This window comes from Grus americana, chromosome 4 (genome assembly GCF_028858705.1).
Source record: "Grus americana isolate bGruAme1 chromosome 4, bGruAme1.mat, whole genome shotgun sequence".
Taxonomy (NCBI): Eukaryota; Metazoa; Chordata; class Aves; order Gruiformes; family Gruidae; genus Grus; species Grus americana.
Window position 1 is genome coordinate 35,094,558 of NC_072855.1, and position 20,346 is coordinate 35,114,903.

At 38.9% G+C, this 20,346-nt stretch overlaps 1 protein-coding gene across 5 annotated transcripts; it reads right to left on the minus strand.

The window, feature by feature from the left end:
• Window positions 1-1,736: 1,736 nt before the first annotated feature.
• On the minus strand, window positions 1,737-19,621 carry LOC129206263 (coagulation factor XI-like). 5 transcript variants are annotated; one of them, XM_054825174.1, is made up of 16 exons: window positions 19,432-19,595; window positions 19,275-19,317; window positions 18,620-18,678; window positions 15,667-15,829; window positions 14,887-14,993; window positions 13,121-13,280; window positions 12,437-12,546; window positions 9,418-9,577; window positions 8,563-8,672; window positions 8,315-8,405; window positions 8,064-8,179; window positions 7,460-7,634; window positions 5,346-5,521; window positions 4,939-5,034; window positions 3,472-3,611; window positions 1,737-2,097 (listed from the first exon to the last, which is right to left on the minus strand). In XM_054825174.1, the coding sequence occupies exons 1-16, from the start codon at window positions 19,592-19,594 to the stop codon at window positions 1,942-1,944; spliced, it is 2,025 nt and encodes a 674-aa protein (XP_054681149.1). In that variant the 5' UTR covers window position 19,595; the 3' UTR covers window positions 1,737-1,941. The 5 variants fall into 5 exon arrangements, with proteins under 5 accessions (XP_054681149.1, XP_054681148.1, XP_054681150.1 ...); XM_054825173.1 differs by having other exon boundaries at window positions 8,315-8,474; window positions 19,432-19,593; XM_054825175.1 differs by lacking the exons at window positions 8,315-8,405; window positions 8,563-8,672 and having other exon boundaries at window positions 19,432-19,594.
• Between the last annotated feature and the right edge of the window lie 725 nt (window positions 19,622-20,346).

The following is a 20,346-nucleotide window of genomic DNA, read 5'->3' on the forward strand; positions in this document are numbered from 1 at the left end:
ACCACATTTGAATACCAGGAATCTGGGGGTGGGGAGCCGGGGAGTTGTTTTGGTTTGTTGTTGCTGTATTTTCTACTTTTTCCTACTCTTTCTCAGCCCATTATTTAAGTCTCTAGGTTTTTGACAGCATGTCTGAGGTTTGCTGATATTTTAAACCGGTTGTGGATTAAACAGAGCATGAAAAGAACATCAGCCCCCACCTTTATCTCCTATTCTGCTTCTGCAGCGTTGGCAAAAAACCCCGGCACGGCGATATGCCTTCCCCTTCCCTCTGCCCCTGGATCCAATGCCCTCACCGCATGCCACCCTTTGCCTGTTGGCCCTCTGATCACCTGCAGCCTGCATGGAGATTCCCAAAGCAGGAGACCTTCAGCACGGTGCACCACCAGCAACGCAAGCCCCTGTCCCCCGCTGCGGGGCGGAGGGGAGGCAGCCCCCTTCTTCCCTAAGGTGTGCCTGCAGCAGCACCGGTCCCTCTCTCCTCCTGCTACATTTGGACTGTTTTCATCTCTGCTTTGAATTTTGATTCTTAAAACAACAACCAAACAAAACGAAACCCCCAGCCTTTGAATACAGCTTTGGAATTTCAGGTGTGTTGACTGCGGTCAGCTTAGCGCTGCGCATCCCGAGAAGCACTCTGACCCCAGGGGCTCTTGGGACACAGATACAATTGTTTGTAAGCTTGTAGTTGGGGAATTATATTTTCCTTAGTGTTATTTGCAAATAAAGCATTAAAAGAAACCAAAACGCAGAAGTCATTTTCAGCAGCTTGATTGTTTTCTCCCATATATGTCACATGTCTAATTTCTAATTTTCACAACCTCATTTACTTGTAAAGCCACTCCTGCTGTTTATCTCCACAACATACGCAGTGTGGGGGGGTGGTAATTATAAGTAGCACCCTAGAACATATTTTCAGCAATTACGATAATGTAGATGATTAGGAAACAAGCTAATGAAGTTTGTCAAAGACAATGCTAAGTCCTGCGCCTTCCTTTCTGATTCAGTGTGAAATGCTGCCTCTTACCATGGGAAAGGAATAAATTTTTGACTGCTGTTTCTCACACTAGCGTTAATTTTGGCCGTGAAACATTTACTGCCTGACACAAAATAAGGAGAAAGGAGAAAAGGAGAAAAGGAGAAAAAGGAAAAGGAGAAAGCTGTTTCTTTAATCAAGGAGAGATAGGGATCTGGAAAATAAAAATATATTGTGCTAAAGACCAATGACATATGATGTCTCTGAAGGGGATGATACTTTTATCAACTTTCTGGATATTTTGCTTCAAGGGAAGCAAACCCACATTATCATTCTTATCTCAAAACTTTCCACAGAAATTAAATAATGTAAGTGAAAGAGAGCACTCTCACCATACTTGCAAAATAGTTAATGAAGAGCTTGCCAAGGCCTCTGGTTTTGTTTTCTGGGTTAGTACTGCTGCGTTAGTACTTGGCTAATTCCCCAAGGAAACAAAGATTAAACAACTGTACAGGCTTCTCCCTGCCTCAGTTTCCCTTCCCCAAGCCCCTTAGTAAGTTTGTAACTGGTTGGCCCATTTCAACCGAACTTGGACAAGGGAGGGAAATCTCCATTGCTGTGTATAAACCTCAGAAGTCAGCAGCAGCGCCCAGCTCCCAGGTCCGTACATGCCCTGCAACCTCATCCACTCCCATTTTATGCTAGCAAGGACAGAAGAAATCAAAGGTTCGGACATTTTTTTTTTTCCTGCCAAATCAGTGACCACAGAGGGTTTTTTTATTACTGCTTTTTATTTAGTAATGGCAAAGTTCATTCATTCCTGCTTTTCTACTTTTTTAATCAAGTCTTTTACATTCCAGGCTAACAAGAAGCACCATTTAAAAAACCGCTCATACACTTTGTCACATTCCTCCTGGGGTTATTATTCCACAGCATCACCTTGAGCCAGTAGAAAACTCCCGATGCTACGTAGTTTTTTCCAGAATCCAGTCCGAATAGTCAGCAACTTTTGTGTAGACACCCGGCTGCCTGGGGCGAGCGCACCCTTCACCCCAGCTGGTGATGCCCACCAGATACCACACCTCCTCGTGCCGGCACGACAGCGGCCCCCCCGAATCTCCCTGCGTCACAGGAGAGAAAGACAGAGCGCGCAAGGAAGACCTCTCATTTGTATTTCTCTCTCAAAGAAAGCCTTGATTAAAATCAGCATCATCCAGCATTAATACCAGCATGATTGCCTGGATTTCAATCACTTTGGCTGAAGGCTAATTTAACACAGTACTAAAGCAGGTTTTCTGTTTTTCTAGTAAATTGACTTCTAAATACTTTCCACTCATTGCAAATAATTGCCACTTCCTATGCAGGTTCAAAACTACTGGCTTTTTCTTCCTTTTTTGTTTTAATTTATCTACATACACTGATTTAAAACCCGATGAAGACTACATGTGCAAGTGAGAAAAACAGTGAATTTGCCAATGTTTTCTTTTATGACCTTGGTTTTAGCATGTAAACCTCAGTTCTCTACGTGGCTTGTGTTGAGTGACTCTGTCCCCCTCAGAAAATCTCTGTTTTCTTTTCCTATTCCAAACTGACCCTTCTGAACATAAGGTTCTTCAGTGTAGCTGTTACGAGTTCTTGAGACAAAAGCAAGTGTGTTATTTTTCTAAAACAGCATCTCCATGTTCTGGTACACTGTATCAGATAAAGAAAGCTTAATTGGCATTGTGGAAAAATTACTTCCCGGCTCCAAGTATTTTCATTCCTAATTACTCAACACCAATCATAGTAACATTTTAACATAAAAAATGTCAACTGTTAAATGCTTAAAGTAAAAATTCTGTATTTGGTAGAGAATTTATTCTTCCTAATCCGACTATTTTTTTCTTGCATAAATTAACTCAGAATATTTAAATTAATGGAAGTGCATGAGTTTACATTTGAGCAGAGAATTTGGCTCACTAAACTCATGCTGTTGTGACATTTTTGATTCTAATAAAGAACAGACCAGTCTGCTCAGGTTGTCTTTCGCCTTCCGTTCCCCACGCATTTTAATAGCATTGCTAGCATCCTCCCTTCTGGTTTGTACACAGTGCTTTAAAATAAGCTTTCATTACTGTATTTCATGTCAAGAAATAAAAATATCCCACAGGAAATCTGCTTTTAACTGGAGAAATGCTTTGAGATACTATACTTGCACTTTGGATTTCTGATACTCAAAAGGAATACTGTTTTATTCCCTAAATGGTCGAGAGAGAGAGATACAGACACTCAGAGTTTCTTATCCGTGGAATCTATCCCTAAAGATTTCAATTTCACATAAGAAATATTTTGCATATATTTTGATTTTCAGTGCTTTTGACATGCAAAAGTGACAAGTTAATCGACAGCTCTATTGAGAACCATATTTTTCTAGTGACAATTAAAAAATAATTACAGTATTCAATTAGATATTTGAACAATGGAATATATGACTATATACTACTTCTTTTCATTACCTTACAAGCATCCCTTCCACCGTCATCATAGCCAGCACAGATCACTTTGTCACCTATTCTGCGCTTCCGGTACCTTGCTTGGCATTCCTCTTTTGACATGAGGGGAACAGTAGCCTTCTGAAGAATATCTTCTACACGACCTATGCAATAGGCAGTATGAACAGAGAAATGTTTGCTTATAGCAAAATCAAAGTTAAAATTAAACTCCAGATATCCCCATACAGTGATATTGCAAAGGCCACTGCTCTTGGAGTGTTGTTAGATGTTCATGACACCGATTTTATTTTTGTTTTAGTAAACAATGTGAACTGTCTGAAAAGCTGAATGTTTTTAAATGCCATTTTATGTCTCGTGACCGGGTAAGCTGCAATACTCCTTTGTGATTTGCAATGAATCCTCGTATGAGTACGGCTTTCAGGACATTGGCCCTTGGAATCTGGCCTCCCATTATGTGCGTTGCTCTGTGTTATTAACAATTATTTCTTAGTAACGCATTACAATAGGTTTGGAATCTCCCAGTAGCCAAATCTGTGCTGCTCCATGCCCTAGTAGTTTACAGGATGGAGAAATTTGCACAGAGAGTAAATAAGAGGATTTGACAGCAGTCTTTTCTTAGAAATTAACAGAAGAAATTAGCCTATACAATATCTGCCTAAATTTGTTTGTTCACATTGAACTCTACCTTTCAAAGATGAAGGTGCGTAAAGGAAAGGGCACTGTTTAAATAGAGGGGTGTGTGTATGCACATAAATATTACACATATAAAAATATAAATAAAAAATGCATTGAAAAATAGACTTTGCAAATTAACAGCTATTTGGGCTACCTCCATATAAAATCAGGGGAGTTCAAATCTCATCTACTATCAAAACACAAAAGTAATTGGCATTGTTTATAATCAGCCTTCAGAATCATAAAAGCAATGTACTTCAATCTCATATGAATACAATCATGTAAAAAAAAAAAAAAAAAAAGCATGGGTTATTTGCAGGCTGTAATTCAAAACCTCACAGTTCCGTAATAAGTCTGTTGGCTTTTTGCAGCTGGGAGCATGAAAAGGAGTGTGCATTCCAGATTTATACTGGCGTTTGCCAGTACATTAAGTAGAATCTAAGGAAGAGTATTTGAGGGCTGTACAGGATATATTTAAGGTCGTATTCTTACACATTTCAAATTATTGAATCAAACAGTTTATAAAATACAATTTGGTGTCAGAGCATGGAATTATTTAATGATAATTTCATACACCTTTGATATCTATTTTATGATGTCTTAATAGAAGTAAGAATTAAGAATTATATTACAGTGCTGGCCAGATAGCAATAATGGTAGCCAAGAATGCAGTAGAATTTTCTTTTAAGAAGCGGATTTTCTTAAAAAAAAAAAAAAAAAAGGCAGGTTGATTTTTTTTCTAACAACGTATATTTTGCAAATACAAGAACTCACTGTTTAAATATTTATCTGTACCTTTTTCTTTTCTGTAACCCCATCCAATTACCCAACAGTCAGTATAAAGTATGTTAGCATCTTCTTTTGATGGCAGGCAAATAGGTAGTTGAAGATCTAAAATATGATTAAAAATATTAGTTTGAGCAGCCGAGGCAACTGAAACATTAAGGTTTTGTGGGCACCTACACGACCCCTGATGAAAGCCTCCATGTCATGCTTTGTCCCTTACGCTATATATCGTTCCAGTCACATAAATAAATAAAAGCCACCCATTTTTTTTCCAAAGCCAACAGAATGAGATTCTCCTCAAACCCCAGCAACTGCACATTAAAGGAAGCCAGCCCAGGTGTCATGCGCTGCCGTACCAATGCCAGCCCTGTGTCATCCTGCACATTTTCAGAATTCCTCTGAAATACACTACATACCAGTAAAATTCATAGGCTTATCAAGTTTCATTAAAGCAATGTCATATCCAGTCTGTGCGTATTTATACTGAGGGTGAACAATAATCTCTTCCACTTTGAAGAAGGGCGTATCCTCATTCATTTCTGATTGTTTTAAAATACCAGCATAAACACGCCAAATGTTGGGATTCTCAAGACTGAGGGAAAAAGACAAACAGTCAGTCTGTGGCAAAAGATTTGCACTGATTTAGACTTTGTGTGCAGATGCCAACATCTTCCGTTACTCCTGAGTGTATAGTACTGAGGTCATTCTTTCCATTTTTTTATTTTCACACTCTCAAAACTAAAAAAAAAGGGTTTTGTCCATTCCTTCCACTTCTTTCTGTTCCTCTCCCTATTCGTATTTTCACCCCCACATTGGTTTTCTCTCTCCTTTATGTTCAGATTCTCTTTGTCCTGATCCTTCTTCATCCTTCTTCCCCTTCTGCCTTCTTCCCCTTCTGCCTTCTTTTATTTTCTCTTTTTCTTTTCTCCTTTTTTTTTTTTATTTTAATTTTCAAGGGCCTAATGCAAGCCCTGAAGTAGTAACTGAGATTCTTTCCATTCATTCCAACGCAACAGCTTTTCTAGTAATGAAAATAGGGCTGGGAATATAAATTCAAATAGAGTCTATTCTGACACTTATTTGTTCAGAAAATGACACTAGCTGTGTAAATACGGATTAAAAAGTGTAATATCATAGACTTATATGAGAAGTTCCAGTTAATCTCTCTGATTCCAACTTTACTTTGAGCAAGTTTAAGGGATATTTCATTGTGATATTCTACCATTAAGGCAACCTAGAACTTTTGGTACATGCAATGAAGAAGATGCAAAACTTGTCTTAAATAAACTTTCCAAAAACTTTGAAAATTTTTATATATGAATTCATAAATATCAGTTAGGCTTAATAATTCCAATTAACAAAGGCTATTTTTAAAATTTTTATTTTGCAGGCATACCTGCATATCTTCTACCTTCACGTGTTATAATACTGGTAACTTCTACACTGGATAGCAGGTAGAGAATAATATTTTTTATGTAGGGTTTTTTAGAGAGTTCAACCACATTTATGAAGTTTGCCACTGGAGGCAAAATATTGGCAATACTATTCCACGTGAAAACAATAATGGGTAGCATACTACACTGCATAAGTAAAAATGCCTGATTTGGGGGTCAACATCCTCCTCTTCTCTCTGTTACTTGTCCCTTTTCTCCCATCAGACTGCATTGTAGCCTCACACTTGCTCACTCTGTAACTAACAGGATAACCTGCTTTACAGGTGATGACGACCTAATAAAAGAAATGAATCATCTGCATGACAATTAAATCAGCTCATCACAACACAAGTAATTTCATGACCCAAATTTGATGGTAATTTGATTAACAATACAGGCTATATGAGCCAGCACAAATTAGCAATGTCTTAGGTATTGGCTGCTTTAAATTTTGTTCTTACAGCTGAAATCTGCATTAAAAATAGGGTATTAATTGACTGATTGATAGAATTCAGGGGAAAAAAAACAACTGTTAAAGGAAAACCAGGACAATTGGGATCTGGATGATTCATGTAATGCAGAGATAGGTAGCTCACATACCAGAAGCAGACTAATTGGACCACCACAGAGATTTACTTTGCATCCTGGCCAAATAAGTTAACTTGCTGAGCACCCTACTGCTGAAGCTATCAGATTAGAACCATTTCTTAAGTGCCATGGAGAAACCTCTGAGATAAGTCATCTGAAGTTTATGAAATTCAATAACCTAGCAACCGATTTTCCTTGATAGATGATATGGTATTACAATAAGAAAAAGCTTATATCTCATGAGAATATCTAAGTTTCTGTAGGTATCTGGTGTCTGCTGTAGAATTACATCTTCTAGATGCATTCAAATAACTTAGCAACAAAGTATGGAGTTCCAGTTACGTTAAGGATATGAATAGTCTACCTTAGAAGTTCACCTTTTGGTTACATTAAGAGAGTTTATTTTATTCTAGCCCTCATTTTTATTTTACTGAAAGGTAGACCTCAACTTAACTCACATGCTGGATGGAATTTTTTTATTTCTTTGCACATTTACATTTAGGCCTCACCTCATGACACAGTGAGCAGCTGTAAGAATCCACCGGTTGCTGATGATAGAGCCCCCGCAGAGGTGTCTCTGACGGGACAACTTCACGTGCAAGCTGACTTGCCACGGCCATTCCCCAGGGAAAGAGTCTGTCCCTCCAACGATCCTAATATTTTTTGCAGAATGCTGCATACACACTATAGAAACAATTTAAAACCATGCTCAAAGATAATTTGCACTCACCAATGAAAAATGAAGGTAAGACTATGCTAATCCCTGACTAGGGACCAATCTATTGCAAAGAAGGTGTTACATGACACATTTTAATCCCTTTATGATTTATGATCACAAAGTCTGTTAAACTCAAGTTCATAGTGCTACTGTTGGCGTTTACAATGTGCGGCAGACCTGGCTGACTTCACTTTTTCAGAACACTCTTTAACTTCACGAGGCATTCCATTGGGAAAGGGAAAGGGAAAGGGAAAGGGAAAGGGAAAGGGAAAGGGAAAGGGAAAGGGAAAGGGAAAGGGAAAGGGAAAGGGAAAGGGAAAGGGGCCCAGGTTTTGGCTTCCTGTACTGAAATCAGTCAAGCACTGTCTCTTTTACATGAAGGAAGTTTTACTTACCAGTACTGGCTTTTTTTTTACATAATCTTAGTGAGTATCCAGAGATCCTTCCTGGCCCATGTACTATTCCTACTGGAGATCCATTCGAGGACATTCTTAAGTGACACTCACACTTTCTGCCAATGAATTAATGCAAAGATTTGGTTTGTGCTTTTTTTTTTTTTTTTAAGCAACACATACATTACCCCCTCACCAAGTCTGCAGAATGATTATTTCAGCAATTTTTGAACATTTAAAAAAATATATCTCACCTTTCCTCATTGCATGAATCTTGGAGGGGAAAGTAGGTAAAAAATTGGCAGCGGATCACATCTGTGCAAACCTGCTGACAGGCTCTGTGTCCTTTAGTATAAGTAACATTGAGTTCATGTCCCAAAAAATTCATGTGCATGTAAGTGCGAGAATTGCAGGCTGTAAGAATGAGTGCATTCCAAGCATCAGAAAGTCTATTAATTTGATTAATTCAAAATTAGTATTTTTATTGTAATTTATTGTTTACCAGGAAAGGATCTTCTGCAATTTAGGAGACTAAAGCCTGATACAGCATTTTCTCGTGATATAAGTGCCTCTGGTATCCCACTTGTTGATGTCTTCAGAAGGCAAAGATTTCTAAAATGAAAATTTTTTTACAATAACTAAATCTGTTCACATCCTAAAATTGATTTTTTTAGGTACTGGTAAGGGAAGGTTCTTTCTTAAACATGGGGTTTTTTTAAATCTGTAAAAGTATTTCATATGAAAATGCATTCACTAGTTCACTCCAAATTGAGGGGGCTTTCGTGGTTTTGTGAAATGGCATATGACTGTACTCCTAAAGGTGGTACGGTATTTATACATACATAGAAGAGGTGATTTTAGATGATAAATGCTATCTCAGCTTTTTCCTCCCTGAAATTCCTTTGAAATTTTATTCTTCTGTTTTGTGTGGAACGCAGTTTTTTAACTATTCTCAATTGTAGGTATGAAAGAAGGAAGCTCAATGGAAACATTTTTAAACCCGTTAATTTTATCAAAAATCTTTCCCAGTAAATAACTTAGTACTGCTAGGCAACCAGATGACTCTAAGTCATTAAAGCAATCTGGAGGCTCACTGTCTCTCTGATACGTGTAACGCTTTTCAGATTAACACCAGATATGCAGCTGTAATACAAACCCTCTGATCATACTGGAGAACAGATGAAATGCCCACAGGAAATCATAAACTTCAGAATACAAAACATAAAAAGCTATGCTTTACTGAAAATAATCTTTTAACAAAAATTTCCATAAGAAAATAGTGGGTAAAAAAAATTGTGTGCTTTTAAAAAAAAAAGAAAAATCTGCTTAGAGAATTAAAGTTAGTTGTCATATTCACCTTTGGGATTCTAGTTGCCATTCCTTGGTAAAGAATGTAAAGAACAAGCACTTTGGAAAATATGTACAAGTAGTTTGGCAGACAGAGATATCGGGAGTGAAAAAACTTGTAATATTCATTCCCGAAAATTCTTGATCTTCAAAAATGTCCATTTGACAATCTGTATAAAATAAGAACAAAATATCAAAATTCTGTAGATTGCATTATGTCATGAGAATGTTAAGCTTTACAGATTATTCATTTCTATCCTTATTCATATTTTCCTTCCTTTGTCACTGATAAACTGGAAAGATATCACCACATTTTAACCAAAAATTATTTCTCAAGAACATTTTTGAGTGTGTAAACTCAAAGGTTCATACAGAGAAAAGGAATTACCTGTTAGAACACAGATTTGCTAATCTAATAGAGAAGCCTTCAAATTAGGAACAGTGGAGATCAGCGTACAAATCCAGAGTTAGGAATAAATCATAGTAACCTAGGCAAAGCCTAAAATAATTAAGGTAATGGGTATATCTAAGAGGATCATGGGAAGATTAGAAGAAAAATAATGGGATGATCCTCTTAACACTTTACTAAATGCTATTTCAAAAGCAGGCAGAATAAGCGAGAGTAATGTACAGTCTGCCCTTTGACATGACCAAAATAACAAAAGGCTTGGCAGGATAATTCACACAACCAGACTATGGATATAGAAGTGACAAGAAGTATTAGCATGCTTAGAAAGAGAAGAACAAGTTGCTTTCTCCAAAGATATACTTGAAGTCCTAATTAAAATCCCAGTGCAACAATAAAAGGAAGAACCAGGATAACAGTAAAAACAGTGAAATGATCCAAATCATGGGACTTGGCAGCCGAGAGCTTCAGCTGTTGAGAAAGTACAGCAGTCAACGCTACCCAATGAGTTATAGAAACATACCGGGAACATCTTACTACAGAAAGGGAAAAATGGTAAAAGGGAGGCATAGAGCTTAATGTGACTCCTTTTAATCTGATGAGATTTTCCAAAAACATAAGCATGAAAGGACAACAATACTGGACAGTAACTAAACAAGAACAGAAGAAGAAAAAAAGAAAGAAAAAAATGCAGCATCGTTCAATTAGCATTAAGAAAGGAGTTGAGGTTCTGCTCAGGGGAGAAGGAAAGCTAATGGCAAAGGACACAAGAAAGGATAAAGATATTCCTCCCCCCACACCCCACTCCCCCCCCCCCCCCCATGAAAAGAAACTGCAGTTAGGTGGACAACAACATTAGCATTACTGAGCAGAGGGAAGAGGGCATGGTAGAACAGGAAACACAGAAATCCCATAATATTGATGATTTCAGTGGTCTCAGAATATGACCGAAGCAATCCCAAAGTTTCTTGGTATAATTTAGTTTCACAGAGGCTTGCTGTGATTCAAAAAACTTTGAAAGGGGAAGCATCTATTTTTAAAATGACGACACTGGAACATACACAATGTAGGATTAGTCAGTCTAAATACAGCAGAAAAAAATAGAACAAATATTCAAATAACCCCATTTCAGATATTTTCCACACAACAAGGCAGAAGGTGGTACTGAGATTTTATGACTACATTTGACAAATCTCTGTCTGGACAGGTATAGCTGATCAGTCTTGGATTAGGACAGATGACCTTCTTAGATGACTTCTTGATGCAATAGGACTCTCCAGGCTTCTATGATGCCATGATTTATTCCTTCTCTCTCTCTCTCCCCTCTTTCCTTTCTTTCAAGACACAGAAAGCAAGAAAAGACAGGCAGGAACAAGATTGACCTTCACATGCTTCCAGAAATTCTGATTTAACTTGTGATGGATGATTACTGCCGTGTCATCACTGTCATGAACCATAAATGTCTTTGATAACGTCTCAAATGCCTTTTGATATTTTTTTTTCAATTTAAAATCATATTGTTTGTGTATATGCTACAGTCCCTCAATTCTTCTCAAAGTCTGTGAGCAGGACCCTCCTGAGTACTGCGATTTTTCTTCTAACCATGCATACGTGTATTTCTAGTAGATCTTAATGCAAGAGTTTGGAAAGAAAACCAAAAATCTTCCCTCCATTCTCTCTCATACACATAATGAGGGAATAGCTAAACTGTTTTCTTCTCTTAACAAAACTTCTTCTTCCCTTTTTTTATTCTTCACATTTTTTTTCTTTAAGTGTCTTCCTTGTTAGGAACTGAACAAAACTACTTTTTCAGTAGTTTCCAAAGACTATTCCTACAGCAGGACTAGCAGAGTCTGAAGAAAAAATATTGATATAGAAAAATAGATGCAGAGTCTCCACAAAATGTGATTTCTGTGGGAAAACAAGATCTGTGAGCTAAAATAAGGCTATATGGAGGCAGAAGAGCATCACCATTAAGAAGGGAAAATACCACACAGTAAGACAAGCTGGAGGTAGATTTTAAAAAAGAAAAGAAAAAAAAGAAAAAAGTGAAAGAGGTTTCAGTTGAGAATAAGAAGGTATAATACACACTGTTCCATGTTGCATCTTTGAGAGTTTTGCCTGAGTAATGATTGCAGGAACAAGCACAGACGCTACTTTCATCACAAATCACCCGCAAAACGCAGAATATATCCGTTTATATTAGCCAGTTGTATTAGAAAGCTGCAGGTCTTCATTAAAAATTTCTGAGTGCATAACACAGTATATAAACAGCATTTACAAAGCTTTATATTCCTCCTGATCTTGGACTTTGATGGGACTTTATCTTTCATTTTTGTATCCATGGTACAAAGATAACATGCAATTTCATCAAACTAATCTTATGAAATAATTCTTTAGATCTTCAAAGCAGGCAACTGTTTTTGTAAGACAAATGATAAAATGGAAAAATTAAAAAGATCTGAACCTCCTTTGTGCCCGAGAGTACTAACTATATTTGCAAGAATAAGTTTACATTAGAGTTATTTTACATAATGAAACATTTAGACATGTCAGAGATAGATTGCACCTTGTCATCCATAACCCTTAAAACTAAACTGAATCAGAGATTTTAAATAGTTACCTATTTCAGAAAGCTGGCATGGCTTTAAAGAGAATCCAGACACAACCTCATCAAGCACCTTTATGCTGGTTGGAGTTCCTACACTGGTATGTTTCAAGAAGCATTTTTTACTGAGTGACAAAGAATAAAGAAAGTGGTAAGACAACAGGCCATCTTCCTTGGTCTACACCATCCTCCTGGCCCCGTAACTCCTACCATGGTGCATGTTCTGGCCATGGGCCAGAGCAATCTCCAATCTCCAGAACAATCTTCAAATGAGGAGCTAGCCGAACAACGTTTAACTTTAACATTGAGCAGATCAGTAGCTCAAAAATAGGCCTGATAAAAATGTAAGAATTTGTCTGGCTGCTCTGATGATGTTATTTTCAGAGCAATAAGCAGAGCAAAATTTAACAGAGCAATAATGCTGTACATCTACCAGTATCATTTGCATGTCAATATCTCCAGAGGATTTTAATTTTTTTCAGTGCTACGATAATCCAGTTTGTCTTTCTCACCGATGAACAAATGAAAGCTAATTTACTACAGACATTTTCCTATCTGTAAGTCTGAATAAGCATTGCAAGGATGACAAGTCAAGGAAAAATTATTCCCTTGAATAAATTCTCTCACATTAGACTGCTCTGAGATTTACTCTACTAAAGCACAGTGCTGTCCAAGGAAAGAGATCAAATCTATATTTACCGAAAGCTTGCGTTGTGAAATGTTTCTGAGGCATATGTAAAAAAATGACAATGGTTGTCATTGGTACATCTTTTTTGACACTGTTGATAGCTGTCAGCCATAGTGGCATCATAAATTTTCCCTTCCATATCCAGTCCTATGTGGACATCTCGGCTGCAAGCTGTGAAAAAAGAGACACCAAGTTCTGAAAACATGCTTCTATTCTTTTCCCCACACTGCACCCCAAACTGCCCAAAAGATAGCAGTTTGTATGACACAGCCCTCATAATCCAGATTCCACATCCCATGCTCACTCTGGTTACATCATACTTCAAATATACTCATGGTAACAAAATCAGAAGTATAGGTACAGTATACTACCACATGGCAGGGGGAACAAAACCGTCAGACTTTGCCAGTGCCTCTGCCTACTTGATAGAGGAGCTCTAACCACTGTGGCTGAAACCATGATGACATCCATCAAAGCAAGAAGTCAGGATTAAAACTAAAACATATTTTCCCATTTCCAAATTCACAGAGCAGTCCAAAAAGTAAATTCTCTCCTCATAAGCAACAGACATCTCCCATTTGAGTCAGAAGATTTAATTTACACTCCACAGAGGGAGAATTGGGACTGTGGGGTTTAAAGCAGCTTTCCCCCCGTGCAGGGTGCGGGCTTTGCCTCACGGTCAGCGGGGTCTCCTCACAGAACACGAGTCAGCCAACCACTGGTGGGGTTTTTAAACATATATGGGTAGATTTGCATTTTAGTGACATTAGTTTGATTCTAGAGTAACTCCAGTGATGTCAATTAGTCTATAGAGCATAAAGAATAACATCTCACTGAAATCTATTTTGCTGGGCCAAAGCTACTCAGAAATATAAATGCGAGGGGATGTTGGCAGGAAAGGGCTTTTAAAAGTCCTGCCTGCTCTGAAAGGCAAGTGGCAAGCAAAAGCAGCAAGCGCAACAACTGATTTGTCAATAGCTGCAATGGAGAACTTGCATACAGCAAGACCCAGGTAGCCCTGGCAGACTGAGGTGCTGTACCAATAAAACTAAAGAATTACGCTCACACCCATAAGAAACTATTTGTCCTCAAAGTCAGGAAGTGAATATTCTTCCTTATTCTGTTTTTCTGCAGTACTATGCTGTGCTCAAAAGCTGATGATCTCTTAATGACATCATTATGATAGTACAAGTTTAAAAAAATATTTAAAACAACACATTTACTAGGCTTTAAATATACCTGCTGATAACTTGCAGGTATGGCATGCTGACACTAAGACTTTGTGCACAGCACACATACACTAAAAGATGGAGCTGCTAATAAATTATTACACAGAATCATGAAGGTAGCAACATCACTTTGTGACTACGCACTTCTGTTTTGCTGGGCATCTGCTCTACAAAGTCATAAAGCAGGGTCACACGCTGTATGAGCAGCTTGCTGGAATGGAATTGTAGCAGAAAATTAATCTTTAGAACTGGAGCTACCAGTTAAAGCACGTGCTCCCATCTGCCTCTAGCAAATGAAACAGTGACTGCAGGAGCATAATTTCCTTGTTAGCTCATCTGGGGAGCCTCGGTGGGGGATAGCTGGGGATGAAGGATGAAACCAGTGGAAGATTTTGTAAGCTGTGTTTGAAAGAGATCTGGCAAAGAACATACAAATCACTGCTTGGCTGCTTCCCCGATTCTATTCCTGTCTGCAAAATGCTAATTTTCTAACATCTGCTACATGATACAGAGCATAAAATGCACACATGCGAATAACCGTATCTTACCACTAATTTGGATGTTACACTGTTTCAAGGAATGTCCAGAGATAGCTCCTTCCATATCCACTTTCGGCAGCATTTCTGTATCGCTGTCTTTTAAGTAGCAGGAAAACCTGTGTTTTAAAACGCAGCAGCTCACAGCTTTTGCAGTACAACACGGACTTTCAGAATTGTTTCTCAAGTGAAACGCAGGCTGTCCAATATCCCTCAACATTAACATTTAGACAACAAGCACAATCTGGAGAAAGACAGGGCAGAGCATCTGCTTTGTTGGCACTGGTGGCAGATGAGAGTACTCGGTGTACGTGGGAGCTCCAAGAGGTCTCATTAAAGCGAGAAGCGGAGCCCAGGGCTTGGAGAGCAGAAATGCACTAGGCAGAGAGGGACGACAACCTCATCCTCTCAGGCTACCAAAGTTCTTAATTGTGAGAAAAATACGCTAGAGAGAGACAATGGAGGACAGCAGAGGGGACCGTTGGAGATGTGAAATTGCTCACGTTGTCCCTCGACAATAAATAGTGGCACAGAGGAGGGAGGGAGTGCGCAGTCAGTTCTGTTTACCTGGAAGGGTTGGTATCTGAGTGTGAAAGATTGGGCATTGCCAAACCGAATCTTTCAAATTTAAGCAAATACTCTTTTAGAACACCGGTTTTAAAGATACATGACATTATTTTCCATGGCAACCCTGTAGTTTTCCCTGTGCGCCTGTGTTCTGTCAAAATGCTACCAAGTTCCTAAAATTACCCCAGGAGACCAGCAAAAGCCACACAAACATGAACATTTTACCTTTTTGCAGGATCTTTAGTCCATGCCACTGGCAAATAGGTGAAGAGCAGACAGGTAGGATGGTAAGTACACACTATTTGGCAGTAATTGGCACTCGGTGTAAAAACCGTAGCGAGGTCTCCTCCTTGGAAGTATGTATTTTCATAGATCTGAGTCACACATTCTGATACGGAACAACAAAATGCGTAAATTATTAGAGATGGGAGGATGCACGGTTCACCAGGAGAGGGTGAAGTCACTGCTCCTCTTTGTCATTGACCTTCCTTTTAAGACAGTCCTTTGGCAGGAGAAGAGGGTGAGGGGGTGAGTAGCACAGTTCCTCCGAGACTCTCATCTTTGCTCTCCAGCAGAAATAAAACTCTCTGGGGTGTCTCCCCCGGTTCCCTGCCTCCTACCCGATGCTGGAGCAGGGCAGCTCGAGCCGAGGCAGAAGCCCGAGCAGCAGGACGGGCCACAGGGCACATCTGCACGGCAGAGAGGGAAGGGACCTCCTCATGGCAAATCTCAGGAGCGACAAAAACATAATCCGAGAGAGACCAGTATGGAGCACCATTAAGAGGAAAATCAAGAGAAGGGAAGTGCAGAGACCAAAAAGAGTTAGAAAGCTGTATGTGAAGACAGTCCTATTTTGTTCAGGGATGCTCTGAGGCCAGAGTCCCAGGTGGCTCCCAACATTTTAGAAACCTTCTGCTCCCTCACACTCCACCTAGACCCCTCTGACTTGCTTTTCAATGAAACAAATGCTGTTACAGGAGTAGTATCTTGGGAACTGGCTAGAATAAAAATGAGCTCTACGACCACCTCACACCTGCCGGCATTCATCATCAATCCCATACTGAACTCTGTCATGAAACCCGCTCGCGCTGCAGAGCCCTGCGATGAAGATACCTAAGCAGCAACCTGTTCCCATCTTTCGAAATGAAGGCATCTGTAAGATCTCCATGTTAAAACACACAAGAGGGCTGGCTTTGCAGAGCTCTCGTATTTTGCCTTCCAAAGGGCTAGCAAACCAGCAAATATGACAATTTTTATCCCTTTATCCACAAAAGTACTTTTTCTTAGCTAAAAGATAGAGAAAATATTGTATTTTTACAGAATGGGAGGAAACCCAACTGACAACATTTTATCTAGCTGCTTAATCTATTACTATAGAGCTATCACACTGTACCAAAATCTATTTAAAATGAAAATAAATAGAACTATTTGGATTTTGGATTTTACAGTTTTAAAATATTACAAGTCAATTTTATTTGTTAATGTGATTACAAACTATACTTAGGTAATTCTATGTTTCCTGCACATGGGTAAAATATATAATTTACCTCCCAAAAAAGGCAAAAAGAAATTATTAGCCATATATGCAAGATATGTCCATATCTTTTAACGTTTAATTTCTTGTTAATACAAAATTTATACTTTATAAACACTCAATTTTCTGGTATACATGCTTTCAAGATCTTTCTCTAAAAATTGGTATTTATTATTCTCGGAGTTTCTTTGCCCAACTTTGTCATTAACAGAAAAGCTTTTTCTATTACTTAGAACACTCTAAGAGCATTCTGAAGTCAAAAGAAAAGAACATTGCAATTATTTTCTGTATCAGACATTTTGGATCTTATTTATCTTCTTCTAGTGTAAATTAATACCAAAAAAAAGTATTCATGTTGTAAAACTATGTACCGTGTAAAACTATGCCAGTTCTGAATACTTTAATAAAAATGTTTGCTAGGTGTCAGAAATGTTCCAAGATTTTAGTTTTGCTGAGATTTCAATCCATGTAAAACATTTCCTTAAATAATACTACATTTATGAAACAGATTTTGCTAAAAAGTTGAGTTACCTAATTGTCCTCCAAGAGAACAGTTAATGCTTTACTGAACATAAACCCGTGTTGGGTCTTAGTTATAATTTATCAGCACAGGGAACTTCAGGGAAACACAATGCAATTTTCGTAGTTTGACTTTAGCTAACTGAACAAAGTAAATCATTAACACAGACTGACATTGAAAAATGTACACAATCACCAGTTTTCCAGCATATCAAGAGAATTCTAAAAAATTTACAATAATACAACTGGTTCTGGAGTTATTCACGCTTACTGCAATAGTCTTTCGAGCATGATGGTAGGTAGGCGTTGCACAGATACTTTTTAAATCAGTAATTTCACGCAAGGGCAATATGTAATAAGACTGAAGGTTGGTGGGGTTCGTTTATTTAACAAACAAAAAAAAATAAAAAAGGCTGCTGGCTCTGTGGCTCGGCTGCTGTCCCCCCATGAGGCTGCTGGGCCGAGCGGCTCCTGCACCGTGGCCGGCCATCCTGCCTCCTACCCAAGGGCCACGACCGGCCGGCCGGCCTCCCACCCCAGGGCAGCCGCAGGGACGGGGCTGGGGCTCCCCGGCAGCCGGGACGAGGGGGCCAGCGGACCCAGCCCTGCCGGGCCCAGCCTCCGGCCGCCAGCGCACGGTGCTGCGAGCTTAGGGAGCTCTCGGCGGCTCTAACCCGGCTGCCCCGGCACAGTCAGCTGAGAAGCACGGGGTGCCGCTCCACCTCCTGCACCCCCCCTCAAACCGCACAGGGCTCCCTTCCCAAGCTGCTGCTACAGCTGCTGGCCTTGCTCTCAGCTGTAGGACACTGAACGTCACGCTGATTTCGCTGTTACGAGCTGCATGCGGGCTCAGTCCGACAAAGAAAACTGCCCGTAGCATGGCGCCGTGCGTGCCGCGCGAGGTGACAGCACGGGCGGGTGGCAGGATCGCGTCACTAAAGCCCCGCTAGAACGTTCCATCTCCGGTAGTAGGGTTACGTGGCTTACCCAGACTTAACTGAGCGCAACCCAGCAGAATCAGGACAGCTCTCTTCTCAGGACCAGGCTGCGGTTACTAACCATCTCCCCTTCTAGAAAAGCTGCGTTACTCTGTGTGCCTGTCTTAGGAATTATATATTCACTTACCACTGTAAACGGAAGCAAGTAAGAAAATGAAATAAAAAGTCTGATAAATCCAAATCATCCTAAAAAAACACAAAATCATTCTTTAGGATGTGTTTAATAACAGGTGTATAATTAGTTTTATAAAGTACCACAAGGCATATCACTCATTTACACTTTTACTGTTAACACCATTAATTCAAAATGACATTGAGAACTACAAATCACAGCTGTGATGTACAGTTATAGCATGTATAAAGTAGCATAAAAGGCAAACAAAGGTTTTTCCTTTACTTATGGTTGCAAGAAGTCATAAAGCTTAAAAGCACTTAGAGAATTTCTGCTTTTTTTTTTTTTTACAGTAGAATATTTATTCTTGCTAAGACTGGGAAAAATATTCCATCAAAATATTGTTATTAATCCTGACTCTGTCCTGGTAGTTAAGTGGATAGTATTATCAACCTAGCAAACAAATCACTCGCACTCATTGCTTCTGGTATATGTTCTATGGATTTTAAACAACTTTTTTTTTTTTTTTTTTTTCCACATGCTACAACTTAAGCTGTGAAAGAATTAAATAATTTAACCACACAACACGATCCATAAATAGATCAACATACACTGTCTTGTTGCTATGAAAACCTTTCACTGAATATCAATTGCACTAGCGATTACATACCTGAACATACAGTAGGTCTGGATGAATGGAAAAGGCTTGTGCTCTGTTAAAAAAAAAAAGTCAACAGTTTGTGTTAAATATTACTGTGCCTGCACTGCTAACTTATCTTTAATATTTACTTTGAATGGGTTCTCTTTCTGTCAATATTGTTACTGACCTTGGGCCACATTGTCAGAGCATGCATCATCCAGACCGCACTGAAATCGATGTCCAGGTTTTACACTCGCTGAGCATCTGCCTCTTGATGACATTTTAAAATAAAAGGTGAATCCCTGGTTCAGAACAGCCGGAGTACCTGCTACTAGCACAAGAACCAACATAAACAGGGAGTGAGATTCGTCTCAAGAGTAAATCCTGAGCTGGGGCAGGAGGAAAATCCGCACGAGATCAGCAAGACTAGTGACTCAGACCCAAGTAAACGACACCGTTACGAAACTCTGTAACTGGGGGCAGAATCGTCATCTATGTTTTCTTACTATTATACCATGTTCTTGAGGCATTCCCTTGGCAAACAGAGACAGCTATATTCTTCGACTATGTATTCTGTGCTCTGTTTCCTTTAACATCAGTTCAAGTTTTTACTCCTTTTCCATACTCTGCAGAAATTATGCTGTCTACATCTTCCAAGTGGTTTTACTGTGGCCGTTTCTACACTCCTATTTTGTTGTTAGATCAGCTAAGAGTGTCTTCACTGTGCCAGAAGCCAGAAAAAAAATCCCAAACCTGTTTGCAGATATATGAAATGTAAATCCAACAACAAGAACTCAAAGTTAATTTATAGCTGATCTGAATCACTTATTTTGATTTCTACAATTCTTTAACATGTGTAACCACAGCAAAATAAATTTCAAACCAAAAAAATTCTTTCAAATCTTAAAAAAAAAAATTCATAGTGAAATTACCAAAGGGACAACTCTTCCCTCCTCCCCACTCTTTTTCCTCTTTTCTTTTAGACTGAATATACTGGAAAGACAGATACATATGCTCTACTCAAAAAATATCTAGATCAAAACATTTCACCCAACTGTGACCCTTCTGAGCATCCCGATGATTGAAATGACTTCTCCATGAC

Bases quoted from the DNA above. Each gene is read 5' to 3' on its own strand.
- LOC129206263 (XM_054825174.1), bottom strand. From the start codon at position 19,594: ATGTTGGTTCTTGTGCTAGTAGCAGGTACTCCGGCTGTTCTGAACCAG. The intron at 8,180-8,314 runs GTGAGATATATT...ATTCATTGGCAG, and splicing joins GATTCATGCAATGAGGAAAG to AAAGTGTGAGTGTCACTTAA. The intron at 3,612-4,938 runs GTACAGATAAAT...CCTATTGCATAG, and splicing joins GGGTTACAGAAAAGAAAAAG to GTCGTGTAGAAGATATTCTT.